This window comes from Trichoplax adhaerens, genomic scaffold (assembly GCF_000150275.1).
Source record: "Trichoplax adhaerens TRIADscaffold_5 genomic scaffold, whole genome shotgun sequence".
In the NCBI taxonomy this organism is placed as follows: domain Eukaryota; kingdom Metazoa; phylum Placozoa; class Uniplacotomia; order Trichoplacea; family Trichoplacidae; genus Trichoplax; species Trichoplax adhaerens.
The window spans coordinates 715,773-736,670 of record NW_002060947.1 but is presented as its reverse complement, the minus strand read 5'-3'; the positions used below and the strand labels follow the sequence as shown (position 1 = coordinate 736,670).

General features: G+C 32.6%; 2 protein-coding genes across 2 annotated transcripts; both read left to right on the top strand.

The window, feature by feature from the left end:
- Positions 1-5,663: 5,663 nt before the first annotated feature.
- TRIADDRAFT_56180 (uncharacterized protein) lies at positions 5,664-8,560 on the top strand (the record flags this gene model as incomplete). The annotated part of the gene is made up of 4 exons (XM_002112706.1): positions 5,664-5,739; positions 6,468-7,736; positions 7,879-8,154; positions 8,271-8,560. The coding sequence occupies 4 exons, from the start codon at positions 5,664-5,666 to the stop codon at positions 8,558-8,560; spliced, it is 1,911 nt and encodes a 636-aa protein (XP_002112742.1).
- Positions 8,561-9,303: 743 nt separating this feature from the next.
- TRIADDRAFT_12078 (uncharacterized protein) lies at positions 9,304-14,430 on the top strand (the record flags this gene model as incomplete). Its single annotated transcript, XM_002112705.1, has 5 exons — positions 9,304-9,535; positions 10,870-11,142; positions 11,434-11,727; positions 12,864-13,136; positions 14,183-14,430. Coding segments are annotated over 5 exons (1,320 nt in total), but the record flags the coding sequence as incomplete, so codon positions are not given.
- Between the last annotated feature and the right edge of the window lie 6,468 nt (positions 14,431-20,898).

The window sequence follows — 20,898 nt, the reverse complement described above, 5'->3', positions numbered from 1 at the left end:
TACTAAACGTTAAACACATACAGCAAAGTACCGTGAAGATAGAATTTTTATTAGCACAGACACATTACAACTTTTCGCTACACAACATAACTCAAGTGTTCCCGTTTATATATGTTAGGAACTGTCTAATTTTTAAGCAGCATATTTGTAGTACTAGGTAAGATAAGTAATGCCTTAACGCTGATAATACTTGTGGTAGTTTATTAATAACCTTACATATTTGATGTTGATTGTTATTATGTGTAGATAGTATTAAGATGATTCAAATTCTAGCTAATGATAGTTGAACTAGACCACTGTAAGACAGTGTAATATTGTATTCTAATTTGATGATAGATTTAGCAATATCTACCGTAGTTATTGTGTTCAACGTGTGATAAATATTCCGTTAGAGGCTTAAGTATTAACTGTCTTTAAAATTTTATGAATATTCTAATGATCTCATAAAAGCAAATATTTATGATGGCGATACTATGGCCAATGTTAGAAAATGAATTTAGCTGTATCTTTAATGCTATATTCCGTAAATTCCAAAGTTTATCGATATTTTTTATGATATATTAAAAAACATTTTCTTACTAATGGTCATTTCTGGGGTCATAAACAAGTTTAAGGATATAGTTTACTATCCATAGTATGCTTATTAATAAAACCATTTGTGCCATAACGTAAGATCTCTTTGTTAATCAGGGTTATAACCACAAGGAGTAATATTGTTATGATAAAGTGTCTACTCAAAATTACAGTAAGAACTACAGTTTCTAGTAAACTTTACTGAATTACGTAAGATTAAATTCGACTTACAACTACCAAGGATTATCTAGCTGCGATCAGATGATCGGATTTTTATAATAAAGTTCACAGTTTATATACTAATAGATACAAAATGATTTTTAACGTTATAATCATATCTTACCAAGTTAGTCGCAAAATCAGACACAGCATTTATCATAACGCGATCTATTCATAATTTATGCATCTATTTAAGCATTAAAATACAATGTTCACAGCACTACCATAATTAGAGCAGTATATTATGATCTCAGAATCTTCATATAAGCATCGCAACAGAATTATTGCAGTATGTACTGGTGAAAATTAATTAATTATTGCGTCATCAATGACATAATTTTGTTGAAGAATGAATCAAATGTTAACACCTAGCCATTAATTAACTACTATTAAGTGTCATAGAAAATGTGTCGTGATTCTTGCTATATTCCGCACGTAGAGTTGGCTATAAATTTATTATTGTTTTGCACCAACGAAGTTTGTGAGGTTATATAAAGGTCTCAAAGTTCTTAACGGAGGGAGTTGATAGTTAGTTGATAAGAGATGGTTATCAGTTGTTAGTAGTAGATTGTAAGTTATAAGTTCAGTCGGTTATTTTAATAAATAGCTTTTAGAATAAAGTTTTAATTCTTAGCACGAGTATTCTATCGTCTAAGACTCGAATCTAAGTTTGTTAGATTAAAGAGTGCTTAGAGCTAGTTGCTTAGATAGTTGAGACTACTCTAGAGGAAAGAATCCCGGTAATTTTTGTGTTGCAATCTTGGTTGTGACAGTACTGTAAAAACCTTTTACAACTATACACTTATGCAATCACATACTTTAAGTAAGATCGGTGCAGGTCGTCAAATTATCGCTATAATTGTAATTACTGTAGCAGCAATGGTACTGATGCTAGGTAGACAAACGGTATAATTACTGTATACAGTATATGGTATGTTTGCGTGTGATATATACCCAATCACGAGATTCCAAATTTTAGAAAAATAAGGGCTTTATTGAATCTTATACAAAGATTAACTACTCACAACTCTACTCTAGCCGAATACTACTACTAAAGACTTCTACAACGAACTAACAGAATAATCTAAAGTTGCATGCTTTTATACTTTTCGTAGCATTCGCAGCTACAATCCGCATGGTAAACTTTTACCTTATTTTACACATAGTTAAATTATTCTTAGTAAGACTATTCTACTGCGGACCATCATTAATCCAATATGGATACGACTACAGTATTTACGTAGACGTTATTCACACCAGCCAAAGTACAATGAATTAACCATATCTTAATATATGGTTTACAGTTCTATTTTTACCTATAGCCTTATTAGTAACTCCACACCTTACTGTATATAGTCATCTGTACTCTAGCATAGAGTCTACACCACTACAGTCTGTAGTTATAGCTACCAAATATCTCTTAGGATAAATATCTACCGTATATTATACTAAACATGGCTAACAGTCTACAATCGCAATACTAGTTACATTACATTGCGCTATAATATTCTGTATATTGCGCTTAATCGTTGCAAGTTGTCAAACTGTCAATATAGTAACTACCCCCAATAGGGTAAAAGCTTATACACCAGTGCAAATCCATGACAAGTCGTCAAATTGTCACTATAATGGCGCTTACCCTGATGGCCCTTCATATGGCACGTATGCTTCAAAATTTTCTGTGCATTAGGAGCAATCAGTATAAAGTACTTAAATTGTTACTATAAGGATTACTGAATGCCTAAAAGCTCGAGCATCTTATCTACTATTGGTATACTTATTTCATATTTAAGCAGTATGAATCTAATAAAATTGCTTTAGCCTAAAATCAGTAAGACGACGAACTCTACGTTCTAATATAAATCGATAAAGTGGGAAATTGGTGTAACTAGCAGCAAAAAGTTTTATCTGTTTCATAGTATATAAAATTCACACCTGTAGCTTATACTAGCATCGATCAATTTCAGGAAATCATCACACTTTGATGATGTATAACTTAATTTCACTCAGCACTCCTGTAGATAATGTGTCAATAATGACAATAGCCTAAATATATTACTTGCGTAAGCTATCCTAATCAATGTATTACATCTTATATTAAGAAATTAACAGTACGTTTAAAGCAGTTTAGACTATTATTTGCACCTTTTCTTGATGAATATGAGGCAAAATGTAAAACACGAAACTTTTCATGTATTAAGTCAGCTTTTGCTTAGACTTTATATTCTATACATCATCAAATCATTTAATACTTCGATATAATAAGTATTTGAAACTTATTATAACGAATCATTTTGCCAAATCTAAATGAAACACAGCGGCAGTCCTTTAAAAGATTTTTTGACCCTTTTCTGCAATTTTTTACCAGCAACTAAACGAAATTGCTATGAAGCAGATTATGCCACAAAGTAAAAGTAAAAAATCATCCTAACTAATTGAAAGCAATTTCATACGGCATAATATCGGATAAGTTGAAAATGCACGCTAAAATCCGGAATGAACATCATTACAGTGCCTTCAACTCACTGAGTAACAGTACGAAAGTTTAATAGCTCATATTAATACGTTTGGCTCTATGATTATCATGTGCAAACAAATTTATTAGACATCCGTACAATTAAGTATTAGCATTAACGTGACTTAACGTCAATTCTCTACAAAAAGATATAGTAAAAAGCAATAGCAGTCTTTTGCAATGGATTCGAACATCAATATCATTTTCCTGAAATGACCTCAAACTCTTAAATTAGTGTAAATTTTGGACACGCTTACTATCAGATTATTTATCTTTATTGCACCTATAGAGTACACGGTAAAAAGTTACTGAACCTCTGATAGGTCTATCAAATGGTAATACTATCTGTTAAATGAGCACATTATCGTAAACCGTCAGCAAAGCGACGGGAGTTTGCACTAGTGTTACTGAACTACGTTCCTCTGTTAATAATCTCGGATGTGTTAATAAACTAACTTTGGTTAGCTGTTTATTTTAGTGCTAAGTTTACATGCATTAGTTGGCTCGTTAAATATTTATCTCTGATTATAATTATAATGTTATTTACGAATCAAGTCCATACTGAGTAATATTGATTGCCTGAAGAAAATTCGCTACACTAACATGTACAAAATGTAAAAGGAGTCTCTTACTCGTATGACCCATGAATATCCGTAGAAGGTATAAAAGGCGAACGAATAATCGTCACTCAGTTCCTATTTTACTAGTGCACTAGACATTAATCCGACCTCAGATGGAGTTGGTCATTATACATAAAAGTATTACTACCTCAAGATGATTAGGTACGGTAGATGCTTTACTGTGTAGGAAAGTTAGTCCTCCCTCAGTAAGATACTTTTAAGTTAGTTGAAGTCTACACACTGCTACTGTAGTATCTTAATAAATCGTTCACAAATAATTTGTGATAAGTAATAATTCAACTTTTATTCTCGATTTATAGTACGTTGAAAACTATCACCATGTTCCTAAAGACAATTTCATATTTCATAATAACCTTATAATATTATCGAACTATACATTTGTCAGATTTGGAGGGGTTAATAACACTAAGACTTTTTCATCCTTGTTTACCAACTTTCACCAACAATCTAGAATTTGCATGCTTTGAGATTGCTTGGATATAAAGTATTTGCCTTATATCATTATTTATGCACTTATTTTTTAAAAATTGTCAAAGCCGACCAAATCGACAACGTCAGCAACTACTAGTCTACAACTGAAAAATTGAAAAGTTAAAGTTCATTATAGATATGCAAATTGTACGAAGTGTTAAAAAATCTTGCATTCAATCTTTTCAGCATCATCGTACATTATGACAGGTTGTAACGCATTTTAGTGTTAAAAATTCCTTTTAACACTTGGCTATTTACTGTATTAGTCTATAGAAAATACTCCATTATAATATGAAATGATCATTTTAATTCTCTATAATAAGTGATGAAGTATCAAACATACACTTCAGTATACTTTATGATTTAAATAAATAGTCATATTGTATTTATTTATTTACATTTCACAGAAGTTAACTTTGCTGTATAAGTCCACCTACTACAGTTGTACATATATCATCCTTGAGAAGTCGAACATCTAATAGTCGCCATTGACGAAGTAGGCGTATAGTCTTAACTTGAACTAAAAATAACTTACTTATTTATTATAAAAATTTATGATCGTGCTCAATGATTTCCTGCTACTCAAAAATAAGTAGTACAGTTCGTAACGGTATCAAGATAAATTTTCTGAAGTTTAAATTATTTAACCACTTCCTTTACGGTAAAGATCAGCCATAGTTTACTAATTATTTCTCCGACGTCATTGTCTCTCGATTTATTGATTATCAGTGTATGAATAAAACGGGCAGGATAAAAGTTCTCCTTTGCTTCTTCAACAATAGTTAATGATTACAATTATGAATATATTGCAGCAACAATGGACCGCTGTTATAATTTTTGACGTCACTTACAAATAATTAGTTACAGGAGATTATTATCATTGCTTTCTTTAGGATAAATACAGTCGTAGCAAAAAAACTAACCTATAAATTAAAGTTTATTTTTATCAGTTTTACTTCTGGGCTTAAAGATTTACATTTCTGATTGCATCAAAAAGTGTGATAGAACAACATATCGATGACTATTATTAAATCTGTTTATATTAGCATCATTAGCCACAAGATATAAATACGGTTTTAGTTCTAATCAGTACCACACTTTGCTATCCATTATTCATCAGATTGGTCTTAAATCTAGTAAATGTACTAAATTCAGACTTAGACTCCTTCATCGAAGACTTCGAATTAGTTTAACGAACTGTTACCGAAGGAAATAGCAAACGTCATTTCTTGAATTTAATGAAAATGAAAATCAAATTTCGAACAATTATTTTAATCATCACTATTTATTATCTGCTACTTTGGCCTCTGTCATCAGAAGGTAAGATTAAATTAAACACCATTATATGCACTGTGCTTCCAAATTTGATACAATCTTGAGAATATACTCTCCTTCTAGTATTTAATCCGTTGAGCTTACCTAATACGGATAAATTTTTGTCTGCAGTAAAGTAGCGTTTCAAGCAAACGATTTCTTAGAATAGACAGAAAAGGGAAATAATGCTTGACAACGATCTATCATAATCTAACATAAGTATATGCTGCGATGTATAGAAAAGTAGCAAATGACTGAATTTTTCGTCATTCTTGTCACCACAGAAGGGACTATATTAAATGACTATGATGTATTAATTCGCAAATCTTCAATTGAGAAGTCTCTAATATACTGTAGGCTGAAAAGTTCTTGCGGTACCTAAATCAGCAGTGCGACATCGCTGTCATTAATTCAAATAGTTTTAAGACGACATTACTAAATAGTATTATTTGCTATCTCCGTTAGAGCATATCAACTGTTGTAGAGCATTTATTAGCTGGATCATGGATTATTAGATATATCTAGTAGTCCTTTATCGGACTTTTATTCTAGTTCTTTAGTGTTAACCTTTCTTAATTGCAAAATTATCTCGCATCACTGCTACTAATATATTCTCTGGCTGAACTAGTGCTCTTAGAGCGAACATCAGTAAATCATATCAACATTACTATTACAATATCATACGAAGAGTTTTATTTTGTTAATTGATACAATTTAAATTTATTTTACTATAGCATTAAAGACATCGGTAACTAATTTCGGTAAGAAATTTTATCTTGGATACATGCAGGCTGCTACGACAAACCAACATGGTTCACATTTTCCTTTTGTCGTTATTACAACTTTAAATCAAGCTGCGCAAGTGACTATTACTAATAATTATGATAAATCCATTAGCCTTTTTAGTATTAGTGCACAAAGCTACCGAGAAATTCCGCTACCAATATCACTCGAAAATAGTGTAAATGGAGTAAGTAGCAAAACTGTTCTTGTGACATCGGATCAAGATATCATTGTTGAAGGATATCATGTACACCCATTATCAGCTGATGGATATCTTGCTTTACCGACAACAGCTTTTGGCAAACAATATGTTATTGCAACGTATACACCGTACCAAAGGTCTCAATTTTTGGTTACTGCATCTCAAGATCAAACCCAACTCAGCATTATTTTCCCGCGAAACGTTAACTATCTAGGTACCATTTATTCTCGAAGTAATCATCTGATCGTCAATTTACAGAAATCGCAAAGTTTCTACTTCGGATATAATCAAGACATAACCGGAACAATCATCAACTCAAATAAGAAAGTCGCCGTTCAATCTGGCAATCGATGTGCATTAGTACCTGTGAGAATAATTGATTGCGAATATCTTGTAGAGCAGCTATTACCAACAAATTCTCTTGGCAAGAATTATGTATTGACAACTTTCGCTGATAGAACAGCTGGTGATATATTTCGTGTTGTTGCTGCTTACGATAATACAAGCATTCGAATGCATTTAAATGGACAAATTCATATTATTTCTCAGGGTTCATTTCTTGAATTTCATCTAGCTAGCGATACAGGAACGTATTTAACATGCAGCAAGCCTTGTGCAGTAGCTCAATACAGTAAAGGGCAAAATGCCGATCATTCTATTTCAGATCCAATGATGATTCTTGTACCATCAATTAGTCAATATCAGTCGAGTTATGTATTTTACAGCGTAGACACTGATGGCGATGAGATTATTGACCGCTTTGTTAATATCGCAATTTTGGATAGCCAAAAAAATGGATTAAGATTAGATGGTAGCGCCCTTCAACATGTTCGTTGGGTTACAGTTCAAACTAGCAACGGCACATATGCGGTGGCACATGTCTTCATCCATGGAGGTAGACATGTGCTCAATCACAACAGTTCTAGCGTCCAATTTTCCTTAATCCAATATGGTTATGGTCCAATAGGGTTGTCCTTTGGATTCCTAGCTGGAATTAAGCTATCCCTTGAATTGGATGGTCAGTATTCTAATTAACTGAATAATCGTTATAAAGAAATAGTCGTTACTTTCGTAGCAAACAAGATACTTCCTTTAGTTCTTGTAATCGTATAACCGTTAAGACTGAAGGGTATGTATTATCAATTTAATTATTTTTCTAGATTATTTGTACATCAACCAGCATCCAAGTTCAAAAAATGTATCTGAGGGTCAAACTGTGATACTAAGATGTCGAGCAAGCAGTAACTATCAGCAAATTAACGTTATATGGCTCAAAGGCTCCACTCATATCAGCAATTACACCACAACAAATTCCAATGGCGAAAGTCAACTAACACTTCCCAAAGTAGCTGAAAAAGACATAGGATGGTATCGTTGTAGATTTTCCAATCCTGCAGGACTGAATGAAACTGAATCTGCTTATGTCGACGTATTTGGTTATTATTAAATTTTATAAATGACTATCTAGCATGTTAAATTGTCACTAAATGTCTGTTGATAGCGCCGTACATTTAACTAATATTATGAATTTCCTATCTAATTTCTACATTAGAAATACCACGTATTGTTATCAATCCTCAAAATGTTCAAGTAAATCAAGGGAGTTCTACCAATTTTCATTGTAAAGGAGAAGGTCTGCCTACTCCTACTTGCATTTGGCTCAAAAATCAAGTTACAATTAACAGCACTAGATATCTCATTCTCTCATCCAGTGAAATTAAATTACAGCTAAACAATGTAGTTATCGGAGACGCCGGCAATTATGTTTGCTTCTGTTCTAATGGTATTGGAAATGCAACAAGCAGTATAGCTACTCTAACTGTGTTAAGTAAGTTAGGATAAATATAACAATTATTAAGTTTATCCAAGGTATAAATTTTAATTCGGAAATAAACCTAGATGAGCCCAGAGATTTCTGGACTTACTTGCAACTTTGCTGGTATGCGTAGCATACGAGCGCATACGCGCAGGATATCACGAATGATTAACTAGACTAACTGTGACTATAATAGAATCTCTCATATTAAAACCTTGAACGGTTTCTGTGATAACATTTTACATTAAAAGCTTATCGGACCCTAAATTGCCTTTCAATTTTGGGTACAGGCTTACCTATAATCATCACGAATCCAAGTAATATGGCAGCACTGATTGGCCAATCAATAAAATTACTCTGTAATGGAACTGGAAATCCGATACCAACTATTGCCTGGATAAAGAATGGACAAGTTGTAAACAATTACACAGTAATCAATGCTGTTGTTGGTAGCTACCGAAGCAGTGAACTGACTATCCAAAATATCAAAAGTTATGATATGGGTAGATATTGGTGCAGTTTTAGCAATAGTGCCGGAACAAAAGTATCGCTTGCTGCTACTATTACCATCTATCGTAAGTACCAAGTATTTCAAATACTTGCTTGATACGATACTATCTTTCAGTCAATCTCTATCATCTGTAGTTATTTCATAATATCTCTTTTGTAAATTTAATGTATCATCTTAATCATTCAAACATATCCATTTTCAATGTTATAATGCATAGTTAAACCGACAGTCATAACTCCACTCACAAGTTATACCGCGATACAAGGAATAGCTATTAATATTAGTTGTCAAGCCAACGGATATCCTATTCCATCGATTAAATGGTTCAAAGATGGAAATCTGATTAATGCTATACACCAATCATCGATATCAGGTGGCTCCAATCTATATTTAACTAATTTAACGCCTCAAGATGCCGGAAATTATACATGCTACAGCGAAAATATTGCTGGAAATACGAGTAGTCTTGTTGGTATTTTGATTATCTACAGTAAGCCTATGTTATTGCTGTTATTCAGCTTCTATTCAAACATCTTCAGTTACAATTTGAATTTGCTTTACAAGAAATTCAATTCCTATATACTTCATTATATTTTCTCGTAGCAAAACCTGCAATTATTATTTCACCTGTGAATACCACTGTAATCCAGGGGAATACCTTAATGCTTTCCTGCCAAGCTAGCGGCAAGCCGCTACCAACTATCCAATGGATTAAAGACGGTTACTTAGTTGATAGTAGTCTTTACTCGTCTTCAACTTCAGGCTTATCGCAGCTTCAAATACCTCTTATCAAGATTACAGACGTTGGAAATTATGTTTGCTTTTCTTCGAACTCATTTGGAAATGCTTCAAGTATGGCAGCTTTCATTACTGTATACTGTAAGTATAAATTCCAACCGCAGCTCTAGATATATAAAACTTTGCTTATGATTTAATGTGTTTATCTGATTACCACCTTCATAGTAACTTAAGTCGCATTTAGCAGCGACATTATGCTTAAAAAACTTGCTTTCATAGAGGCTGATATCACGTAAATATCAAAGTTGAGCAGAAGCATAATTTATGCCAGTGGAAAGCTAATCGATTAATTATTTTAAATGTCGTTTCTCTATTAAACTGATAGATTCTCCAGTTATTAAACTAAATCCTAGTAATACTGGAGCAACTGAAGGACATTCGATCACGTTACTTTGCAGTGGAACTGGAAACCCATTACCTCAAGTCTCTTGGTTGAAATCTGGACAACCAGTCGAGAAAGGCGACTTTAGTAGCTCCTATACTGCATTCTCTATTTCCAGCAATATCACCATCCAAAATGCAAATCTTAATGATACTGGCCTATACCAGTGTAATTTTTCCAACAGTATAGGAAGTACACAGAGTAGTAATGCAATCGTAACGCTATACAGTAAGTAAATTTGGACTTTAATAAACAGCCAATGCACATATTATATCCGCACTGTTAATCACTTAGGAGTATCTGCACAACAATTACTATTATGCTGCTCAAAATAGCTGATTTGAAATTATTGTATCGATAACTAAGTAGCAAAGACATTGCTTCTGTAGCCTATTAATTCAAATATATGATTATAGTGTTTTTATAACCATAGTAGCCAAGTTGTAATCTGTTGCTATCAGTTAAAGAATTACTACTTTCATTACTTCAGTCTAGATTACAGCTTAGACAGCAAGTTATGCAAATTTTATAAATTATATACCAGATTTTTCAAAGCTTATAGCATGGTTATCTTCTTCTTACTTAGAATTTTAATAATTACATGTGTGACAAAATTTCTTTCACCTCTGCATTTTTTCTAATAGCAAAACCTGTAATTACGAGATCACCGAAAAGCCTGATGATAACGGAAGGTTCCTCAATTAATCTGACCTGTCAAGCTACGTCTAACCCTGCACCAGCCTTCGTGTGGCAAAAAAATAAGCAAATTTTAGACTCAAAAATGTTCTCTTCATCTATTAATACGTCGATTTTAATGTTGAGCAGCGTAACTAAAGAAATTACCGGCAATTACTCCTGTATTGCAACAAATTTTGTGGGCAATACAACTAGTAATGATGCAGTCGTGATCATACATTGTAAGTAATAAATCTTTTCACAGTTTTTTAAGTCAACTTACTATCAGCTTATGAATTGATACAGTTCTAAGCCTTCACAGGATAGGATTAATTTTAAATCTTACATCCAATCATGAAGATAATAATTTCATGAAAATCTAATTTAAGCGTTACAAGGACTGTTTAATAATGTTCACCTTTTAGAATAGCATTAATTTTCGTTTTAAGTTGAGTACTTAATAAAGTTCCAATCTTCTGAGATCTCTTATCATAAAATTTTATTTCTAACTTTTGGCCACCTTTTCTATTTAGATAAGACGGCAATCAACAATAACCCTACCGATATAGCGGCTATTGAGGGACAAAATATTACATTATATTGTAGTGGAATAAGCGATCCTATATCTAATGTTACATGGTTTAAAAACAATAATTTTGTTGGAAATAATCACAACTATACCATAGTAAGCAGTGTCGATAACCTGATAGCTAGCAGTCTATTAATTATTTATGGTGTCCAGCTAGCAGACAATGGTGCATATCAGTGCAAATTTACAAATCCGATAGGATCATCACTAAGTAGAAATGCAACGCTTAAAATTTATGGTAAGTCATCCTATATCACTCAATAACCTACAGATCGACGTTAAAATTTGTATGATTCAATAGATCATGTAGCGTAACTGCAATTCTATCGTAATTGTGATTATTGAATGAATATTATGGTATCAAATCTGACAGAATTTGGCAAACTTTAGAGTACAGAATATTACGATAATAACATTGTGCTATATGTTATTTCCTTCTGCTTAGAAAAACCCATTGCAATCATTAGTTCTGGTACCAGATTTGCAGTAACTGGAAAAGTTTTGACATTGAGTTGTAGATCCATCAATTATCCCCCACCAAATTTTTTTTGGTTCAAGAACGGTCAAAAAATTAATAATTCTGTAACATCATCTCCATCACCGAACTTGTCTTTACTGACGATCAGTTCTGTTACCATGAACGACGAAGGAAATTATACCTGTTTAAGTACAAGCGTAGCCGGAAATGTAACAAGTAGCCCAGTAAAGATCATCGTATTAGGTAATTATAATTTAAATATGATAGCAGATCATTGGATCATATTTAGCTATTAAATGACGAGGAAATCAAATAAAGAACAGAAACTCATTCCCATTTTCTATTGTGCATGAGTTTGATTCATGCTCTATAATGTCTCGTAGAAATAATATCTTCTTCAGAATTATCTAATTCTTTTCATGATTTTACTACTAGTTTTTCCGGTTATTGTTGTTCAGCCACTCAGTACAGGAGTAATAGAAGGGATGTCAATCATATTGCATTGTAACGCGACAAGCAAGCCAATAGCCACTATTAGTTGGCTAAAAAATGGATTTTCGCTAAGTGTTAACCACAATATCGCAAGTTTTATATCCAATGGGTATATAAGAAGCAGACTGACAATTTACAATAGCACTGCCAAAGATTACGGCTCATATCAATGCAACTGCACCAATACCATCGGATCCGCTATAAGTAGCATGGCAAATATAACTATATATAGTAAGTGATACTAGATATTTGGATGCAGTAAATATTATAAGCTACTTTACTGTGAAATTAAGATATTTCACGATTTCAGTAAGAAAATGATGATATCTACAGCTTTATTTAAATTTCATAAAATAAGTGCTGCTTCTCATTTCTGCCAATTTTTTGTTTTAAAACTATAATAGGTTCACCAGTTATTGTTAATACTTCAAAAAGCATCACTGCAATGCGAGGAACCTCAACTGAAATGCTGTGTCAAGCAACAGGCAATCCTCAACCAAAATTCAGTTGGCTTAAGGATGGAGCTAATATTGCGGAATCCCAGTTTTATTCACATAGCGTGGATCAGTCGGTGCTTAGGCTAATTAACTTAACATTAAATGATGAAGGAAACTATACATGCGTGAGCAGTAATCTCGCTGGAAACACTACAAAGACCATTAAAATAACAGTACTTGGTAAGTAAAACTAATAACAAAGTTTTAGGAAAATATAGATATTGAAATTAACATGCAATTTTACGACTCAATAATCCTACTGTACCCATCTAACCTCAAACTCATTATCAGATCATATTTTTGGTATAATAGTAAACATTGGTAACTGTAATACATCACTGATACATCTTAATGTGAGCTATTGAATAAATCACTATTTCTGATATTATATATATATATACTTAAAGCCGAAACGATAGTTACTCAACAGCCCAAATATATAGCTATCATTGAAGGGAATCCTATCAAATTAAATTGTAATGCTACTAGCAAACCTATATCGACTATAATCTGGTTAAAAAATGGTAATCCGCTTAGCCAGAACTATAGTATCACAGCAATGAACAGCAAGTTACTTAGCAGCAGTATATTAACCATCAGTGCTGCGACTAGGAATGATCAGGGTATCTATCAATGCAACTTTACGAATATCATTACGACGGTATTAAGCAAAGCGGCCAACATTACAATATACAGTAAGTTTAGAATAATAATCATTATCTATCGATTAGTAACTTTCTAAGATTTGAATAATTCAACGATTTAAACTAGAAAGCTAATTCTACTTCTAATGTAGCAATTTAATTCTATACAGCCTATCCGATTATAGTTTCAACACCACAAAACATTACACTATCTCAAGGAGCTTCCTTGACCTTCAATTGTCAGGCTACAGGCAATCCTTTACCCACTTTTATCTGGCTAAAAGGTGACAAGATTGTTCCTGAATCTAAGTACGATGGATCTACTCCAGGTTTATCGATATTAAATTTGAATAACGTAACTCGGAGTAACGCTGGCAAATATGTTTGCATATCGTCAAATCTCGCCGGAAATACTAGCATAACTAATATTCTAACAGTTTACGGTAAGTGATCGATAAAGATAAAGATTTTATTAACTTAATATTTACTTTAGGCTATTTTACTTTGCATATGAATAGATAATAAATGATCTCAGCGTACAGTAAAATATCTATATACTAATTGGGTTACTTTATCGTAAAGCTCCTCCAACTATCGTCGAAACTCCGCAAAGTATTGCCGTAATTGAAGGATCTACTATAATAATACAATGTAATGGTTCTGGAAACCCTAACCCTTCCATAATTTGGTTAAAAAATGGAATAATAATTAGCAATTACAGCATTAGTAGCACAATATCGTACGGATATACGACCAGCAGTCTTGTCATTCAGAACAGCCAAAAATCTGATGGAGGCCTATACCAATGCAGGCTTAGCAATCTATTGGGATCATTAAGGAGTCAAAATGCCTCTATTGTCATTTACAGTAAGTTTAGAAATTACTAGCATTTATCTCTTCTTCTCTGATCAATTTTAAAATCTAGGCAAGAAATTCATAAAGCAATTTTTCTTTACAACAGATTTTACCTTAAATATGGGTCATAATTTTTACGTCAATCATACAGTAATATTATTTACTAGTACGTATATTCACATGCCTAATATGATCAATCATTCAAATACCCTAGCATATTTACAATCATTATCAGTCCTATTTAAGAATTAATAATGTAAAAACGGTTAACACGGAATGCTTGACCTCTATAAATGTATTCTACGATTTTACATTAAATCATATTTTCATAAGCTTATATGGAAACTTGCGCGTATAACGAAATCATATGGTCATTAAGAATTTCTATAAAATTTTACACTATAAAGTGTTAGACAACAGATCTACTAGAGTTGTAAGGATGAAAATTATCTTAGAGAGTAAAATTTTTTAAGATAATTTCAGTAGAAGCATCGTCGTGATCCTGGAAATTACCTTTCATATTTTATGAATTTTGTCTATCAACCTGCTATGAAGAATTATATGCAAGAACCCTGCATACAACTAGATGCAATCATTATAGCAATACTTTACATAGGTCGCACTTTTCCATATTTACAGTGTTAGAGTATAAACTTGTTCACTAAATTATCATAAGAATAGACACATATTAACATAATTTCTACGATTTTTAGCAAGACCAAAGATTCTTGTTTCTCCAAAAAGTCAAAATGTTAGCCAAGGTAGCTATGTAACTTTATCTTGCATCGCATCTGGATATCCCCTACCGGCTATCAATTGGATGAAAAATGGGCACATGATGTCATCAAGAAGAAACTCTGATATCCTTACCTTTAATGCCGTTGCCCTGAAAGATAAAGGTATCTATCAGTGCTCAGCTGGTAACCTTGCGGGAAATTCTACAAGTTCATCAGCCGCACTTTACATCTACAGTAAGTTGTAATATTTGCACTGAAAAGAACCGTGTTAAGATAATGTGTTAAGAGTATATTTTAGAACGATGCATATACAGATTTCCTAATTAAAGACAAAAAATTTTGTATGGATAACTTGTTAGCTTTGCCCATTATCGAAGATATATCAAAGAGCGTTGCTATTCCTATTGGTAACTCGGTAACATTAAAATGTACTGGATCAAGTATTCCAACTCCAACAGTAGAGTGGTTTAAGGATAGCTCTGGCACCCTGCAAAAAATGACTACATTTTCGCGTCATCAAACATTAAATAATTCCGTTATGAGTATATTATCTATAAATTCAACTAAATCGGGTGACGCTGGATCATATGTTTGCAGAGTCAAAAATCAATTTACTCCACCGACTTCTCAAAGTATTATTATAATACTTCTAGGTACGCTATTATATTATTTACGGAAAGATATTTTTCCAATTTTCTATAAAAAATGTTGCATCTTGTAAGTTCAGCATACAGTAATCGATATATGGGCAATATTAATTGTCCAAATGAAGATTTATAAGCAAAAGAATAGGTTCAATTAAATATTTGCATTTATCTTAATGTTATCTAATGTAAGTTAAGAAACTTGAAAGAAGCTATGATATTGCAATTGATCTTTATTTAGAACCTCCTTCATCCGTCGTAAATGTTCAAGTTTTTAACATTACTTCGTCTGGCTTTAAGATCACCTGGCAAGCTCCGACTTTTACGGGCTATACCTCTATAACCAACTATACTATCGAAACGACTAATTATCCACCAGCAAATACTATAAATCGATGCCAATTTAGTCTAACCGACAACGAATGTATTGTTAATTCAAATAGAAATGTAGTTACCTTCTTCGATTTAATTCCATACAGCTCTTATAATGTTACTATTTGGGCACAGAACATTGCCGGTAAAGGTAAAGACATTACTGTAACCTTAAGAACAGATCAAGCTGGTAAGCAGTAATACTATAATACGATTAGTTATCTTATAATTAATTACGTTACTAGAGAATGAAATCAACTGTTAATTAGCCATTAGTAACACGATGAAAGTATTTAAATTAGACTTGTATAATTAAATTTCTACATCTACATTTAATTTTAAATCTAAATATATTATAGCTCCAGGAAATTCAGTTACCAATTTAATTGCCTTGGCCTACAATGCAACTGCTATTAAAATTGAATGGAGTCTTCCTACTCTTCCATACGGCATGGTAGCATATAAATTATACCAGTGGATTAGCCAGAGCTCATCAGGAATCAGCAGTTCTGCGGGAGGAAATACTACTATATATAATGGAGTTGGTACTACAGTTTATTCCTCCAATCTAAACGAGAACCAGCAATATTTCTATCAAGTGATTCCCTATAACATTAAATATGGCTTAATTGGCCCTGCTAGCACAATTGCTACAGCTACTACCCATGAAGATGGTAGTACTTCCATTAATAAGATTAACTATAATTGTCGTACTTAATAATTGACAAAATTAAAGCTTAACATTACAGATGATGCTATTTTTATCTAAGTATTACGTAATTTATGATCTTTCCTACTATTCAGTCACCTGACCATAAATGTAGTTGTCAAACTTTTTAACGTTATTAACGCTATTTATTCGTCTTTTATTAATATTTCTAGTACCAAAATCATCTCCAATAAACATCACCGTTAATGCTGTAACTTCTAAAATAATTAAAGTATCTTGGAAACCGCCAAAATTACAGGATCGCAATGGCGTTATCATCACATACGCTATTACATATTATGCAATAAATGTAAATAATGCAACTACTATTCAAGTTGATGGATTAACAAGATCCATAGATATTGATGAATTAAAGCCGTATACGATTTACTATGTCAAAATTAAAGCAGCCACGACTGCAGGATTCGGGCCTGATAGCTCCATTGCTAACGTAATTACAAATCAAGCAGGTATTTATAGACAATCATGGTCATCCTGGCCAAGTTATCTCAATAAATTCTTTGCTGTAAGATAATATTTTAATAATTTTCTTTGACTATTAATTGACGACAAAATATTATTTTTGAATTTATTTCAATATCCAATAATAGCTCCTAGTGTTGGTCCAAACATTCAAACAGTTTCAATAGTTAATGGCAGTAGTCTCCGAATTAAATCAAACGTGAGGGATCGTAGCATAGCGTATAAGGAAAATATTTAAAATTTTAAGTATTACATAATGAGTACTGAGGTTTTATAGTCTATCGCTGTACTTTTTAGTCATAGTGCTACATCTCTGCATACTCCTGATTATCTATTAAATTATAAATAACCATAAACAAATATTCAGTACTTTATTAACACTCTACGGTATTGATATTTTGTCCTTCAGATAATTTCAAATGAAAACATAAATGGTATTTTGCAAGGCTTCTACGTGGTCTTGCAGAATAACAAATTTCAGTCCACCCGTAGCATAACCGTGCTCATAAATCAAACAGATACTCAAAATCAGACTCGAATTCTTATGATCAATAACTTGCAGTTCTATTCTCAATATCGGATCTCATTGCGAGCGTTCACCATTGCTGGACCTGGTCCAAATGGAAGCGAAGTTTCATTTACTACACCACAATCAGGTTAAAATCCTATGTCTATCACCGTTAAATTAATCGATTAGATGCCGAACCTTACCGGTAGTGCTTTATTATTTCGAAGTTAATTGTAAGACATCAGTCATTTTGCAAAATGCTTAAAGAATATCAGACATTTCGCAAAATGCTGACTTCGTAAACTGCCAGTAACTTACTTACCAATTTTTTCCAAATTTTATCATTATATAAAATTTTTAAAATCTTCAGCATGACTAGTTAGAAACTCATAGCTTCTTTCATTTCCCATGAATCAGTTCCTTCAGCACCACCTCAAAACGTCCAAGCTAAAGGAGATCAGTTGCCGGCATCAAGAGCCACAGTAGTTTGGAATCCACCCCCACTAAATCAGCAAAATGGAGATATAATTGCGTATAAGATAAGATATGGTCTCAGCAGTAATTCCTCAAATAATATAGATAACAATATTCAAGTCATTATAATTAAAGGCCAAATGCAAGCACATCTAATCAATTTACAACCGTTGACCGATTATTCCATCGAAGTTGCAGCTTCGACGATGATGGGATATGGGCCATTTGGTCGGCCAGTCATCTATCGAACTCATAGTGCAGGTAAGCGCGTAGAAAGAGCAAGTATTAATGAAATAATTTAATCTAGACTTGCTCTTCTATCATTAATTCATTTCTTTGATCCAAAGAACATTTAAATTATATTACTTGCAGAATCACCTGATGTATTCGAATCACCGAAAGATCAATTTATACCAGCTGGATCGAACCTAACTCTGTACTGTAGTGGAAAAGGAGATCCAATTCCCCAGATCCAGTGGATCAAAAATGGTTTGCCAATTAATCCAGCATACCGAGTCGTAACCAATGGCAGTAAGAGCGAATTAATCATTTCGAGAATAAGTTCTATCGATGCGGGTTCTTATCAGTGCCGTCTTACAAATGTTAAAAGTTCCGTTACTACTAAGCCAGCCGTAGTAACTGTAACTGGTAATAAGAACTTTATAGTAAATTAATTAATAATTTCTATATGAAAGGTTAATTCCATTTTTATTATTCTATTTCAAATATCGAAATTATTGATTTTATTTAGGCACTGATAACTTGAACGGCTACTGTCCAACCGTGATTAGTAATGATATAAGATGGCAGAAAATTCAAGTTGGTAATACTGCAACAGCTCCTTGTCCCGTACCGGCTAGAGGTTTGAATTTAGTTTTCAACTAATTTTATTACATATCCAAATAAAAGCGTTAATCATAGTTTCATTGAAACAAATACTTTTTTATCCTACATGCATCAGGAATTGCGTCTAAAGCCTGCACCAAATCAGCAGTCACAGGTTTACCTATTTGGAAGCCGACAGATACCATCCAATGCATATCACCGTCTTTTAATGCTCTTTCCAATATGGTAAGTTATCTTTCGCCGATATATTATGGCCGTTATTTATAGCACATAATGCTATGCTTTGATTAATATTCATCTTCAACGATTCTTAGCTCGTAAGCCTAGATACAACAAATAAAAGCGCAGCAGAAACTGTAATTAATTCCTTACAAAACGCAATTAGTAGACGAAAGAATGAGTTGTATGCTGGAGAGCTTGCTACGGCGATGTCAACGTTATCAAAGCTTAAATCGTTCACCTCCATTTCATTACAATTGCTAACGGTTTGTTATAGTTTACTTCTAATGTTTATTCTAAAATTAATTCATAAGTGTGAAATTATCAATGTCATAGCTAATACTTTGTTGAGCTATAGTAATCGTTACAATGCTGCATGGAAAGGATAAAAACTGAATTTCAATCCACTTTGCAGAACAAATTTATGTGATGGATAAATTTACTAATCCATGCTTGATCAATTAGGATGTTATCAACATTACGGGCAATTTGCTAAACTTACAAAATAAAAATGGGTGGAAAGATGTAATACAGGTAATGCATATGTATTTCGATTGCATGCTGATGAAATTATAGTAAAATTAATGCGAACACCATTTTATATCGGATACCTTTACGTAATAATTTAGTTACTTATGGACGTCTTCAAAATGAAGTATAAACTTACGATCTTATTACTATAGAATAAAAATGGAGAATTTACTCTAATGGATACGCTGGAAAATATTGCAAGCAAGGCGGAAGTACCTTCAAGCAAATCGAGGATAACTATTACAAATACCGAATTAGGTTATCATATGAAGCTATAAAAGTGATAACCTTACCTTTCAACAACAGTGATACACAGTTCTAGATCATTTCATTTTCTGCATTTCTTTATCGTTTTATCGAGCAAATTTCTATATGTTAAAATGCTGCCATCGGTTTATATTTCCTTTTTATCATTAATTACTGGTATATCATGATATGAATAATATAGCAATGCAGAACTTCTATGGTATTCGGAAAAGATTATCAACATATGTATAAATTACCTTGTTATAGATCTAGAGATAGCGCGTCTTTCCGGATCACTAGCTACTCTCGATTACCAATATCCCAAAAGCAGTTCAGGAGCTGGAAGTAAATCGAGTAATCCTGTCACTTTGAAATTATCCGCGTTATCCCTTAGGCGTTATGGATGTAATATTTACAATTAAGCTCATTTTAAGTTAAATAATAAATATCATATAGTTGCCTGTAATGCAATACAACTCGCTATAATATAATGTTAAGTAAGTAAAATTTGGTACTTGTTTGCTTTATAATAATTTTTATAGTTACAAAAGGCATCGTATTATCATTTAAGACCCTTGCAGATATTCTTCCGTCAACATATGCAGTACGGTAAATATAACCTAAGTCCAAAATGGAATAGTAACTTATAGAAATCAACTTTTTAAAGGAAGAAA